This window comes from Coturnix japonica, unplaced genomic scaffold (genome assembly GCF_054131305.1).
Source record: "Coturnix japonica strain WE unplaced genomic scaffold, WE-NBRP24 Scf040, whole genome shotgun sequence".
NCBI classification, from domain to species: Eukaryota; Metazoa; Chordata; class Aves; order Galliformes; family Phasianidae; genus Coturnix; species Coturnix japonica.
The window spans coordinates 5,520,773-5,534,459 of record NW_028188943.1 but is presented as its reverse complement, the minus strand read 5'-3'; the positions used below and the strand labels follow the sequence as shown (position 1 = coordinate 5,534,459).

Below are 13,687 nucleotides of genomic sequence, written 5' to 3'. Positions count from 1 at the left end.
GGAACTTTAAGCAGCTCACTTAAATGATGGGAAAGAAGTTTCACTATGAAATTAATGATGCAGCCCAGAGCACAGTAGGAAAACACCTTGCCCTCTTTTTCCCCATCTTTGATTCCAGCTGTAGAGTCCTGTAGTGCTTATCTGTATATTTATCTGCTATAAAATGAAATGGATTATATGAAGAGCTCTACGAAGCAGTACTCAGTACTTCAACATTTCTCTAATGCAATTAAGGCAGATATTTCAGAAAATGGAAGACTGTTAGTTGCCATAAGCTGGTGTTTCATTGGATTGCACACAGTTTAAAGCCTCCAATATTGCTGTTGTTGTGGGGGCTTCCTGTTTCTAGAATGACCATAGACATCGCAGGGCAATGCTGTAATGCAACGACTAGATGGCATTGGATGAGCATCTCCATGGAATAAATGTATGGTGAATGTAGTCAGTTCCAGCGCATGGACTTCAGGCTGTAAAAAAATAATTCTATTTCTGTCACATCTTCCTTTTAATTATGAGGGAGGGCTTTACTGGTTCTGCTGCTTTCCAACATCACTGCCTTGTTCTCTGAAAAGGTTAACAATCAAGAAAATTCACGATTCCACCTGCCCTCTCCACATGTACTCACATCTCAGGTTGATCTGAGCTTTCTTAATTGCAAGACCAAAACACCTTAATGCAAATATTCCTCTTGCTTCCATCCTGGGTAAGCAGTAGTTATTTATAAGTCCAGCATGCTGTGTCTGTCTGAGGCTGCCACACGCTGTTCAACGGCATCCTGATGTTTACTTGTGCCTACTTTCCTTTATAGATATTCTTATCCTGTGCTGGTACTGCTGTCTGCTTTTAAGATGCACAGTGAATGGTGATGTTGCTCTCTACATATCAAACACAATGCATCCCTTTAGATTTCATAGTTCACTGTGCCCCAGGTGCTGTTATTATCAGTCCTGACATCATTCATTTGATATGATGGGCCCTGTCTTTCCATTTATCTGTAATGGACAGGAGATTTTGAATCATTTTATCTTCCAAGCACAGCAACATCTTTTCTTTAAAAAGTGACTTTCCTCTCTTTCCACTTCTCGCTTTCTTCCTGGTCTAATATCTTGTGCATTACATTTATCCCCCCCATGTCTTTATTTCATATTTCCTTTTCCCTTTTGTTTTAGTGGTTTTTTTTTGTTTTGGTTTGTTTTGTTTTTTGGTGTTTGTTTTCTTTTTTCCCCTCTCCTCCCCATGTGTTCCCTTCTCTCTTTTTCCCCTCTCATTTTTCTTTCCATGCAGGGCATCGAACCAGTCTTACAGCAGCCAACTGAAGGGTTCTGTTGACAATATCAGCCTTGGGTTAGGACTAGTTCATGTCTCCCAGTCCAAAGACATTTCAGAATTCAGTACAGTTGGAAGCTGAGGCGCTCAGGGATCTTTTGCTTTGCTCTTAAACCAAGCAGACCTAAGGGTGAGAGAAAAAAAGAGGATGAATCTTCATTAAAACTTGATGTCAGACTTCGAGGTACAAGATTAAAAGCAAGGTCTTAAAATTGCAAACAGACTTAAAATATCATTCTGTTTTTAACTGAATAGGTCCGTGCTTTAGCAACTTAACCTCTTTCTCATTAACTCTCTGTGAGGTGTCCCTGCCTTCAGAGCAAGGTCTAATGCTTCTCTTAGAAGTGCATTTACTGCCTGTGTATTCAGAAGAGAAAACTCAACCTCATCTTTATGACTGTGGTGTATCAATTTGAGATGTTAAGGATCTGGCTTTTTTAGAGTAGTTCTCCCATTTGCAGTTCAGAATGATTACCTGCCTTTATACATCTTTAGAGGTGCGGCTTGCAGAGGTGCAGGAGTATTACTGATGATGTGTACTGATATTTGAAACCAACAGTCATCAACAAATTCACCTGTGGTTGAGTTTTCTTTGCTCACAGCCAGTCACAGGAGAGCTGAGCGTGTTCCATCAAATCTTTGCTTCAGGGTTTGGGCTTGACTACTTTCTGTTCATTTTCCAGGGCTGCATGGCACTAGTATATCTGAAAGGCAGACAACCCAAGCGTTTCTTTCCTCAGACAGTTGTGAGTGCTGGGTGCTTTGCTGTGGATCACTGTGGCAGTGTTTTCTGGCTACGTACGTTTTTAGAACACCTTAGTTATGCTTTGAGGGTCCCATCTTCTACCAGCTCTGTGGCTTTTCCTGAGTTATTCTAGAACTACTTACAGAAACGTTACAGCCCCAGAGTCTGCTTGGAGGAGAAGGTCAAAAGTGTTTGGTCTTGATTGGTGGGAGAGATGTGTGATATTTGCACAAACTACTTCAAATTGTGGAACTGATCCTTTCTACAGTAGCACTAATGGATCGTGTATCTCAAAGGTTGTGGCCGAACGTTTAATGGAGCCACTTCAGTTCTTATGTAGAACAAAGGAGCAAATAGTTTCCTTTTTTCTGTGCTCTGGTAGTCAAGCAGTACCCCAGGAGGCAGCTAACAGCTGTCCCACATGCTGACCCCCGTCAAAGAACTGTTTAAAGGTAGAAAAGGAGGTAGAGCTATAACAGAAGTTCAATCCAAAGCATCAGACTTGTGAGCAAGAGAAATACAATTTAATTACGGGTAATCTGTTTAGAGGTAGAGGTGGGGTTTCCTTTACTCTATTGGAATTCCTTGTGGCAAACATTTTCATCACTTGGTTTGAGCTGCTGGGAGTCCCATCCAGGCTGTCACGTAGTCTCACTAATGCTGCAAAGGAGAGAAGACATAAAGCACTTAAAGCAAATACAGTAGCTTGGAACTACGTTGTGAGAAATGCCTTTGGTTTGAGAAGTGAATTTCATTAAATCTTGCCAAATGTAGAAAGCCAGTCTCAGCTTTCCAGTCTCTTTATTTGCTATCAGCACTTGAGATCAGCTTAATATTTTACCTTCACCCTTGGATGCAGAGCATAACGGACAAAACCATTATCTGCGTATGTCATCGCTATTAGGAGAGGAAGAGAAGGAGGAAAGGAGCAAGGGAACAGAGCTGGTGGGGATCTCCAAAAATAAACAGCCTATAACAGTATGGTCAGAGGGAGTGAGCGAGGTTGGAAAAATCAGTGTCTCATAATTTAATTAAAGTTCTGCATCTCCTTCAGAGCTATGGCTACAGGCTGCCAGGCAGAGGGCTAATATCTAAAGGTCATTCGAATGAGCGAAGATACTAATCACTGGAGGACAAAACTGAACTCTGCCTCCCAGTTCTTGCCTTCTTGGTGAGATTTTACCTTCCTTCCATTATAAATTAGCCTGTGAATGTCATGGGGCAATTGAACTGTCATAGAGTCTCCTCTAGGAAGAACCTCCTTTTGTATCAGAATGATGGAATTGGTAAATTGCAACATGGGCAGAGTAAAGACTGAAGAGTGAGGGTACTGTGACCTATGAACATGTCAGCATGCTGTGTACAAGATGTGCTTGTGAACCAGCCCTACATTCCAGACCACAGTCCATAGCAGAATCTAATGCTGCAATGAGAAACACTGCAATGCAACAGGATCGATTAGTTTTTCTTGCCTCCTTTTCTAAGAGAACATCTAATTTCTTCTTGTGTTCAGAAAGAAAAATAATTTATATATATATTTACAAACTGGCTTTTTGTTTAGTGACTTTTAGAATGGAGTTACGCCTGCTGGAAGGAAACTGTGTATGCACACAAGTTCTTGGCAGAAATACACTTGTAAATCTCAGCTGAGCATCTGTTCTCTTGCAGGTCAGGAAAGGTGAGCCTGCAGGTAACTTTGCCTGAAGGGCTATTAAGTAACATAACAGAAACGGTCATGTTTTTACATAGAATATTTGGTAGAAGCATTCAGTGACTTCTCATGCTTTTGTTACTGGCAATATTTTTCAGCTTTCAGAATGAGCAATGTAGCAGCTGTGGGTTATGAGGAAAAAAGGGAATTCAGGTAACACTGAAACTAGAGTAAAGTCAGAATGAGTCTTGTGATGTTGCCAGAAACCCCAAGATGGCATCAGAGACCTTGTTTTTCTCCATTAGAAACGTATGACATTTTTAGTGGATTTTATTGTTTCTTTGTTTTCCTTTCTTAACCAGTTCTCCATTGTATCTAGTATTTTTTGAAGTATTCCAGCCTTAAGACCTTTTTTCTGCAAGCATTATTTGCAAGGCTCACTGATAACGCTGGATGCAATGCACCCCAGTTGCAATGCGAGATTCTATCTTCAGACCGCCAGATTGTGTCCCCAGGAATACATCTGTACTTATTCTGTGACTAGGAGGCTGGAACAGCAAAGCTGGATGTAACTCTGTAGCTAGAAATTTCTCCAGTACTTACAATAATTAGGCTCTGCAGTGCACACAATCACTAATGAGGGAAATTAGTCAGATTCTGCAAAATTGTACAATGATGTGCTGCTCCTTACAATCAAATATCCTGCAGATTTTTTCACTGATCACTGAGTCAGGAGCAGAATATTTTCAATCCAACTAATGAAAACACTTTCTCAGTGCAAATCTAGGATCCTTATTTAGCTTTTTATCCAGTCTTTGCAGTGAATCTAGGTAATTGTTCCACATAATGATGTAGCATGCATCAAGATCTTCTTGATGTGCTTCAGATAGCTACATTTCTCATGAGCGGAGGAGCTTAAATGAGATATCCAGCTCATCTCATTTAAGTGCATACATATTTCAGGCTGGTCGAAGAGATTCAAGCACCTGTCTTCAATTAGAATGAGTAGGAGTTGGATGTACTTATTTGCTGTGGAGGTTTTGAGAAGTCTTTGCTGTGCACGTAAGCTGGGTGAGTTTTGTAGATAGCGCAGAATTTAGAGCGTTTCCGAAGGTAATTTTGTTTGTAAGTGGTCCTGATTGTGTATGTACTTAAGTAAAGGAAAATCTGCATTTATTTTCAGGGCTGTAACTGTCTGAATTCTGGAAGGAAAGGGGATGATAAAATCTGCATGGTGGTACGCACCTCTGAAATGTACCGACTGTTGATTCATTCCAACCCAGTGTTAAAAGTCTTTGATCTGTGTTTTAATTGGCATTCCCCATCTTTGTGCCAGGTCTTGCCAGAATCAGGAACTCTTTGGAATCAACTTTTGTTTGTGATGTGTTGCTTTGTGATTTCAGCCACCGTTGTTCCTTGAGTGGAGATGATCTGAACAGGCAGTGGCTGACTCCCAGTTCTCAGCTCCATCCAACAATTTACCACACCAAAGGTCTTTTGTATTATCTGCGCAGCATCAACCGGGCCCCTGTGGTGAGTAACTCCCTGTATCTTCTATGGGTTATTGCACGCAGATGGATTATTGCAGTTGTGTCAACAGCCCTGTTTTATGGTTAGAGATGTGGAAAGCATACTATACCGCTATACTTTCATCATTGTGGGGTGTTTTTGAAAGTCTTGGGTTATCTACTGAATCTTCTAACCAACTCCAAACTTCAGAGTCTTCGTGCACCTGCAGAGTGAATACAAATTCCTTACAGCTCCTTAGTATCCTCAAAGTACTTCAGCTAAACTAGATATTGTTAGTAAGTTATTGTTATCTTTCTGGCAATGACAGGAGAAATTCTGTGAAGACATAGTCTGAATGGATCATGCAAAAGCCCAAACTGGAGCAATCTGTGCAATCAGAGAAACACAAGTTAGCTTTCAAAATGGTTGAACTTTTCTGCTGCTTCAGTGAGAAGAAAATGACTTTTTGGGGGAACTACCGGAAGTTCATGAGGGGTGATACTACTGGCATATGTCTGGGATCTGTCCCCATCTGTTCGGTCTTGATGCCCAACAGAATGAATAGTTCTGAGACCTCAGGATAAAAAAAAAACACTGATGGTTTCAAATGTTGATGAACAGAATGGAAGTGGATGGAACAGCAAGTTGGCTTCTTATAGCCCCAGTTAGGCAGGAAATGTCCTAAGATGCACTGTTCACTCTGGTCTTGATGAGAAAATCCTCAGACAAGGTGAAAATGTCTGTGAGTTTCTTTAAGTGAATATTTGTGGAAATATGCTATTTTTGGCCTAAATGACAGCCCTGACATCGAGCTCTGCACTCCAAGGAATCTACTGGAAGTTCAGCTTGTATCTGAGAGTTTATTCCACCTACATTTTCTTTGGGTTTTGAGCTACATCTGATCAGTTTTGTTTTATTGTGCTAATCGTATTGGGCCTTTTTAATTTAAATTTATCATAACCATCCCTGTCACATCCAGATGCATGAAGTTGAACATGCGCCCAGTGGAAGTTTTCATCTTGCTGAGTGAAGTAAGACTATTGATCGTATCATGTCTCTCACTCACAGGCAGTATGTCAGACGTGGTAAACTGATTTTTTCTTTGCCTTTGAAGAGTACATTGATTTTGGTTTATACATGCTCGCAAATGTCTTTTCCCAACTCCAGAAGAAGCTGGATTTCTTCTGCCCTGCACTCACTGCCAAGATGCCATGAAGGCAATTTCACTGATAGCCAAATGATTTCTGTGGAGTGAATTAGTTTAATTTATCTTGGGGATGCGCAAGCAGTTTCTTCAAAGGAAAGGAAAGCTTCTTGAAAGTGAAAAGGAAATAACTTTAAAGTTAGCGGCCTTTCAAACCAAACCCATTTTAATTGGTAACTTCAGCCATAGAAAACAGCCATCTAAGTGCTTTATTTGTTTATTTATTTTTGCTTCTCTTGTTGGTTTTGGAAACCCTAGTAAAAGAAGGGGCTGGATACGCTGTAGTATTGCAACTCTCCACTGAGGGTGGTTTCTTTTCAACTGAGAGCAGCGGGAGTATCAGAGAGCTAAGCTTGGGAGCAGCTAGGACTGAAGGGGAAAGAGATGTTGCTTTTTCCCCTTGAGCATTCGTGGTGAGGAAATGTGCAGTTTGTGAATTACAGTTGACAGTGCACTTGCAGGATGCAACAGGAAAAGTGTAGCTCTTACAGAGGGATCAAGCTGCAGCAAAGAGCAAGTTACTTTTGGAGGGAACAGGAAGATGCTGTTAGGGACCAGGAGACACAAAGCGGTGTTTGCTTTTTGAGATATTCTATCAAGGTTGGAAACAGAATCTGACTGCAAGTACATAGCTTTTTGTGAGCAAAGCATCCTAAACGTGTCTACCTCAGCAGTCTGAGATTGGGTCCTCTCACGAAGCTACTAAGGAAAAAAAAGAGTATTTGCATCCATTTTCTGTCTTGCTTTTCCTTTGTTTTAAAAGCTTCCTGATTCTGTGAGTCATGAGGGGGATTGTTTTTGAGTTTGAAAGCAGTCCTTACCTTTGTGGTGCTCAGTGCTGGCACATTACTTTAAATAGATAAAAATTTGCATGTGTGTCTTGAGTCATACCCCAGTGAACACCAGACTTGGAATTTGACTGTGTGTTGGTGTCACAGCTGTACAAGAAGGATAGAGAGAAAAAAGGGGTGGGTAGGTCTCAAGTTTATCTTGTGGTTGCCCAGGCTTAACCCAAGGAAAGTTCTTCATTGGGTGCTGCAACTATAAAATACAGTTTTGTCTTGGCTGAGTGGTGAGGCTTGAGCTACTCTGTAGAATAAAAATAGAGCAGAAGAATGCATTGTAAAAACAAAAACAAAACGATTTGTCATAAACATTGAGAATAACTGCAGTGCTCAGTAAAATTAATTAAAATGTAGGTATATATGATACACAAATGGAATGGAAACATTTCCAGTAGTGTTGACTTCTCTGCTGTGGAGGTGGGTGGCAGTCATGGATTCATCCCATGGCATGAAATAGTGGTGTTACAGAGCCTGGCTTTTACAATGCTTTACTAATATGGAAGGCTTGTTCCAGACTTGTCACTTAAGGATTCACTCTTGAGATGCAGAATTATGGACCTCCTGCTTATCAGGCAGCACAGCTATCTGAGCAGCTGATCATCCCTGTGTGGTTTCTGATAAGTAATCTTTTAGGTAATAATATATGCATCTTGCATGTTAGTAATTCTGTAAATTGGCAGGTAATTGATACCTGGTTGAGCTGGGATCTCTGCCTCAAAATAGAACCACAGCTATAAAACCTTCTTTGATATTCATAGGAGTAAATTCTAGTTGGTACCTGTGGTTAAACTAATCTATGACTGTATTGCTGGAAGCATAGATGGAACGCTAACTGGAAAAATGCCTGTCATTAAAAGAACCAATAAATGCAGCTGTTTAGAAGGGGGCTTTATGGGATAATTCCCTGTTTTTCAGGCAGTTGCTTGAAGTGTAGGACTGCATAAGCCCCATGTGTTGGACTGGGTGATCCTTTTACAGGTCCTGTCCAACTCAGGATGTTCTGTGGCTATAGCAGTCCTGTTAACTAGGACTTGTGGGATGAATCTGCGTGTGAGTGTCTTAGCATCTCCAATCAACGTGCAGCTTGTCAGAGCAGCTGGAGGAATTTAAATGCTCAGTTCCTTAGGTAATTAAACTTCCTGACTGGCTGCAGCTAAACTGAGTTACTGTATAACTACTAAACAAGCATACTAGGGTAAAACTTGCCTTAACAGTTGGTGGAAGAAGTTGATCTATTCCATCTGTTTCTCTCCTCCTGTCTATGTTTATATAAGAATATGTATCTTTCTTCCTCATCTTTTTAATTGATCCACAGTGCTTCCCTACCTTATGACACCTGTCCCTTTGTCTCTGATAGATGCCTCAGAAAACTATTTAAATGATATCACGATGTTCCTTTCTAATCGGCAATGAATATTGCCTTAAAACAAACCAATTTCTTCTCTTTAGAAATCCTTGTCTTTTCACTGCTGGATTTCTGAATGTTTCTGATAAAGACATGGAGAATATATGTAACAGCAGTGTCTATATTGACTTCATATTCCGGAGGGCAATGAGATTGATTATTATTTAACACTTGGGTCAATATTTTCCTCTTGGGTCATTAAATCGTGATTTTCATTTTTATCAAAGTTGATATGTGCCTATGAAGGCAATCAAAACTTCCATTAAAACCTGGAATGTACCTTCTACCTAGTTTATATGATAGCTGACATGAGAGATGGATTAAATAGATACATTACGTTGTGTGGAATCAGATTATTTGTCTGACAAAGATAATGTCCCGTGCTTTATGTCCAGGAATTCATGTAAGTATCTGACCACATACAATACATTTTTACACAACTGCACAATTACATTTTCCTAAACATTGTGTAGCACAGTTTTTGTGTTTAAAGAAGCCAAGGTGATTAATTGCTGGCAAAAGGTGCAGTTTTAAAATCTCCTGAGGCTAATGCTAGAGTTGAGAAGTCAGAGGAGCCCAACAAATTGCTCCGTTGTATCATAAGTTACCATGAACTCTCAGGTTCCTCGGTTGGCATGGAATCTTGCACAGATGTCATGTTTATTTCTGCTGTGGACAGAAATGCACCGGTGTTGACACTGGATTCATGAGATCATGTCAGTTCCAATAGGTAAAACGAGGTACGGCTGACTAACAAAGTTTGACACTGATTATAGGCTTGGCCCAGAGCTCTGCTCTGAGTTTGTCTGAAGAGCACTGACAAAGGTGTAATTCCTCACATACAATCCTCTAGTATTTATAGTGTCTGTTGTGAAGAACCACAAAGCTTACTTCAGTATTACAGATTTTGCCTTTCTTTCCTCCCTAGGTGTTCTGTGACTACCATGGACACTCCCAGAAAAAGAATGTGTTCCTCTATGGTTGCAGTATCAAAGAGACCTTGTGGCAAGCAGGTTGCGTGGTCGACACAGCAGTTATCACAGAAGATGTTGGCTACAGGGTAGGTCTGCTTTGTTCCTTTCTACAGTTGTTGGCATATATGTGCACCTACATCCCTCTTTAAGATGAGGTCAGATCACAAGTTCTGTTGGTAGGTGCAAACTTGTCTTGCAGCAGAGGAGTAGAGATCCAGAAAAGTTTAAATGATTCCTACTATCTTCATGCACCAGATATCTGCGAGAATATTGTCAATAGGTGGATCTCTAATTCATTTCATTAAGATGCTGTTTTGTTGTCACTGCCGCTGACTAATAGAAATGTTGTATTTTTGTGTTTTATAAGTTCCAAGTATACATGTGCTTCTCTCACCCTCAACTCACGAGAAGTCCCCGTGGAAACACTTGTTTCACAAGGAAAAGCAGGAAGGGTGCTTACAGTCAGAACATCGCTTGTTGTATTTGAAATCAGTGGGCTTGAAAAGGCTGAGGATAGTTCACTGTTACACAAACAGAATTCAAATGCTGCTTTCAGCATCTGGTGCCTGTCTTGAATCTGCAATGAAGAAACCAAGAGCAAGCCTCCAAGGGTGTCCAAGAATCTGCAGTGGCCTAGATGAAAGGCTTTGTGATTGCAAAATATGGGAAGTTTCTCTCCTTCCTCCCATGAGTAATTGGGGACGATCCTGCTCTCCATGTATTTACTTCCCAAAAACATGAGCAAAATACCTCAAGAAAATTGTGATTTTTGAACAGCCTTTGCTGTAGCCCTTGATTCGTGGGAGAAAGAGGCATTGTTACTTCCTAATACTTGGCCTCAGATGACATGCGTAGCATTGACATTGGAAAACCCAACTTCAGGATTTCTCCTTTTAATCACCATTCCAGGCCCCTTTGACAGTAATCTCTGAAGGGACCTCAGTAAAGAATCCTAATTCCATTCTGACCAAATGGGAACGGAGGTTTATGGACATGGGCAGCACCCCCGTTTTTGTGCATGCTAAATCCAGCTGTATGAGAGACAGGGAGCATGGTTAAAGTAATGTGTTGTCATAAAAGAATCCTTTGAAAAGATGCGTTTTCACCCTCCCAGAAATACAATTGAAAGGTAATTAATGAGAAAAGCAGAGGGGAAAGAACTATTAGTGTGAAATCCAGTGAAAGCTGGTAAAATGAAAGGAATATTAAATTCAGATTTGATAATGCTTCTAAATGAGTCCTGACTACAGAGACATTACTGTTACCTGCCAGCGTTTTTATTTAATCAAATATAGAAGACTGATTATGCATATAATTTCAATTGTTTTAAAAACTAAACTGGATTAGAGATCTGATTATGGTACTTCATAGCATATATTTACAAAAATCTGTGTGCTGTTTCAGATAAGGACAGAATGAAAACTATCTGAACCTTCACACGCAGTTTAGCTGGATCTCATGATTGTGTTCAGGATTATAATTGTTTGGGTGACTGTGCTTTATTTTTAACCCAGCTCCAGGAAAACCTGGATGTGTTGCTCGGAATCATAATATTTTGCAGCAAATTGTACTTTGAGGGCAATTCAGAAGCAGTGGATGTTTAGTTCAGAGCAAGTAATCAATTTTAAAGATTCCTCTGTTCGGTATTCTCCCAGGAAAAGGAATGCTGTAGTTCTTAATAGCACACTGTAGATCTTGACTTAAGAGTTAGGCTCATGCTGGTCTCAGGTTTGAAATGTAATCTCTCACTTTGTTCCAGTTATCTGTTCACAAGGTTTTTTTCTGCTGATGAATGGACCTTATAGATCTTTATGTCTGTACCTTACAGAACTGGTAGGGTCCATTCATAGCTATAGATTGGATATGCTGAAAATAACATTTACTTTCTTATTACAGAGGTATGTATGATTATGATGTTTGCAGTGGATATTGCAGAACAGTTTAGGCCAAAGATTTTATCTTCTGCGTCAGTCATCCTTTAAGAGAAGACCAGCTATTAAATGTTATTTTCTCAATTTTGATGAAACCAAGCAGTCCTGTACAGAACTGTGATGTAAAGCTCAACAGAGTGGAACTAGAATTGCTTAGAATCAATCAGTTTCACTGATTGTTATTGGAAAGTGAAATTAGCTGGTTGGCTTTCACTGCCCAAACTGAATGAAATTTGAGGGTCAATGCCATTAGCAATGAGCAGAAACTCCTTCTGTATGATTCCATTCCATTCAGAAGTTTAAGAAAGCTGTCATCAAAGAAATAATGAACGTTCTTATTTTACAAGCTCTTCACTGGGCTTTGGGCATGTACTGGGATGCAAGCACAAAGGTTTATATGCACATATGTGCTTTTGTATGTAAATGCCCAATTTCTACACCGAGTACACCTAGTGTTAAGTTATCTAGTATATACTTTTACAGTTAGCATGAAGAAGTGTTGCATCCACACTGATAGAAATATTTGATAGCGCTGTGTATTAGCAGTGTTTATAGGCTGCTGTTGAGAAAAATGATTTCTAGAATAAGAAAATCACTCAGAGCTAAGAGGTAATTTTACTGAATTTTCATATTTACTCTTTATTGCCGCTTTCTATACAGAGTGCATTCAATGTACCATTTGATCCCAGATGAGAATAGTTTGGTTTATTTCACAATGCAAGATAGTTAAATGCTAAGCTCTATTTTCCTATAATTATCTGTGACCTTCAGTGGGATTATGCATTCCCCTTCTTTGCTGTGTGCTGTGTTCAAACAAAATTCCTCCTATAGCTGAATCCCTTGTCAAATTGTGAGGAGGAGCTGGAAAGGAAAGAATGGAAACATTGTGTGCTGAGCTATGACTGCAGCCCTCTAGGCAGAACAGGAAAATGTAGTTAATGTTGAAGCAGCTTAAAAAATAAAGCTTCATAAGTGACTTCAGCAGTCCAAAACTATAGGATGTGCAAAGACATCATTTTGGATGGGATGTACCAAATGTACTTACAGCATTTTTGTCTGTGACTGGGGACAAAAAAACAAACAAACACAACAAAACATTAGAATATGAAGATTTCACTTGGGATGAAGATGAGTCCAGTTTGGCACTAACTGGAACTATCACAGTGACAGTTTCTACAGGTAGTTTGGTGATACGCGCTTTAAACAGCATAGGCCTCTTGTAGATGTATTTGTGATATAAATGCATGTACATCTGTTTGATTCATTTTCTCATTGCTGATACTTTCTTATAGACTCTTCCTAAAATCCTGGACAAAGTGGCCCCTGCATTTGTCATGAACAGCTGCAGCTTCCTTGTAGAAAAGTCCCGCGAGTCAACAGCCCGGGTGGTGGTATGGCAAGAAATGGGTGTGCTGAGGAGCTACACCATGGAGAGCACGTACTGCGGCTGCAGCCATGGTCTCTACAAAGAAAGTACCTCTTCCAAAGAACTACATGACACACTCCTTCTAATGTGTGTCTAATGAGCTTGGGAGAATAGAGAGTGCTGTTTTTATGCTGTTTGGTATTGCCAGCTTCCTTCTATAATATAAGTGTAGCCATTCTACTGAGTTTCTTCTCAGTTAAATCCTTCCACGATCCTTCACTTTTAATCTTCCATGCCAGGGAAGTAGGTTCCTTGCTACGAGGTTTCATTTGACAGTGAAATAAAAAGAAATTCCAGTCTAATGCCAAAAATATTGAGCTGAATGAGAGAGTGTTTTTGAGATGATACAGACTGTGTCTTTATAATGGTATTCACAGTAGATCTGAGGTAATTAACATGAATATTAGGAGTCGTACACTTCCTGTTGCAGTCTATCTGGGCATTTGCTTGGCTAAACTTAAGAGCCTGCACTGAGAATTCTGCACTTGGAGTTTGTTACTGACAGCCAAAGGTAGCTCATCTATGAGCTGAAGCCACAGCTTTAACTGTGAACTAAATGGAGCTAAATTTCTTACCAAATGATGTTCCAGATACTGTGGGAAGGGCTGTACTTGTGCTGAGTGCATCAGAGACAGGAGCCTCTTGGCACTTTTTAAGTACATGGTTTGAGC

General features: G+C 40.1%; 1 protein-coding gene and 1 long non-coding RNA gene across 2 annotated transcripts; one reads left to right on the top strand and one right to left on the bottom strand.

Moving 5' to 3' along the window:
* Positions 1–2,576: 2,576 nt before the first annotated feature.
* LOC146753107 (uncharacterized) lies at positions 2,577–5,083 on the bottom strand. Its single transcript, XR_014940261.1, has 2 exons — positions 4,968–5,083; positions 2,577–2,731 (listed from the first exon to the last, which is right to left on the bottom strand). It is a non-coding gene; the product is annotated as an uncharacterized LOC146753107 (long non-coding RNA).
* Positions 5,084–5,103: 20 nt separating this feature from the next.
* LOC146753106 (cytosolic carboxypeptidase 4-like) lies at positions 5,104–13,113 on the top strand. Its single transcript, XM_085531094.1, has 4 exons — positions 5,104–5,107; positions 5,149–5,255; positions 9,614–9,745; positions 12,883–13,113. Exons 1-4 carry the CDS (start codon positions 5,104–5,106, stop codon positions 13,111–13,113), a joined length of 474 nt encoding a protein of 157 aa, XP_085387220.1.
* Positions 13,114–13,687: the final 574 nt, after the last annotated feature.

Coding starts and splice junctions, on each gene's coding strand:
- LOC146753106 (XM_085531094.1), top strand. Junction 5,256..9,613: donor GCATCAACCGGGCCCCTGTG/GTGAGTAACTCC, acceptor TTTCCTCCCTAG/GTGTTCTGTGACTACCATGG. Junction 9,746..12,882: donor CAGAAGATGTTGGCTACAGG/GTAGGTCTGCTT, acceptor ACTTTCTTATAG/ACTCTTCCTAAAATCCTGGA.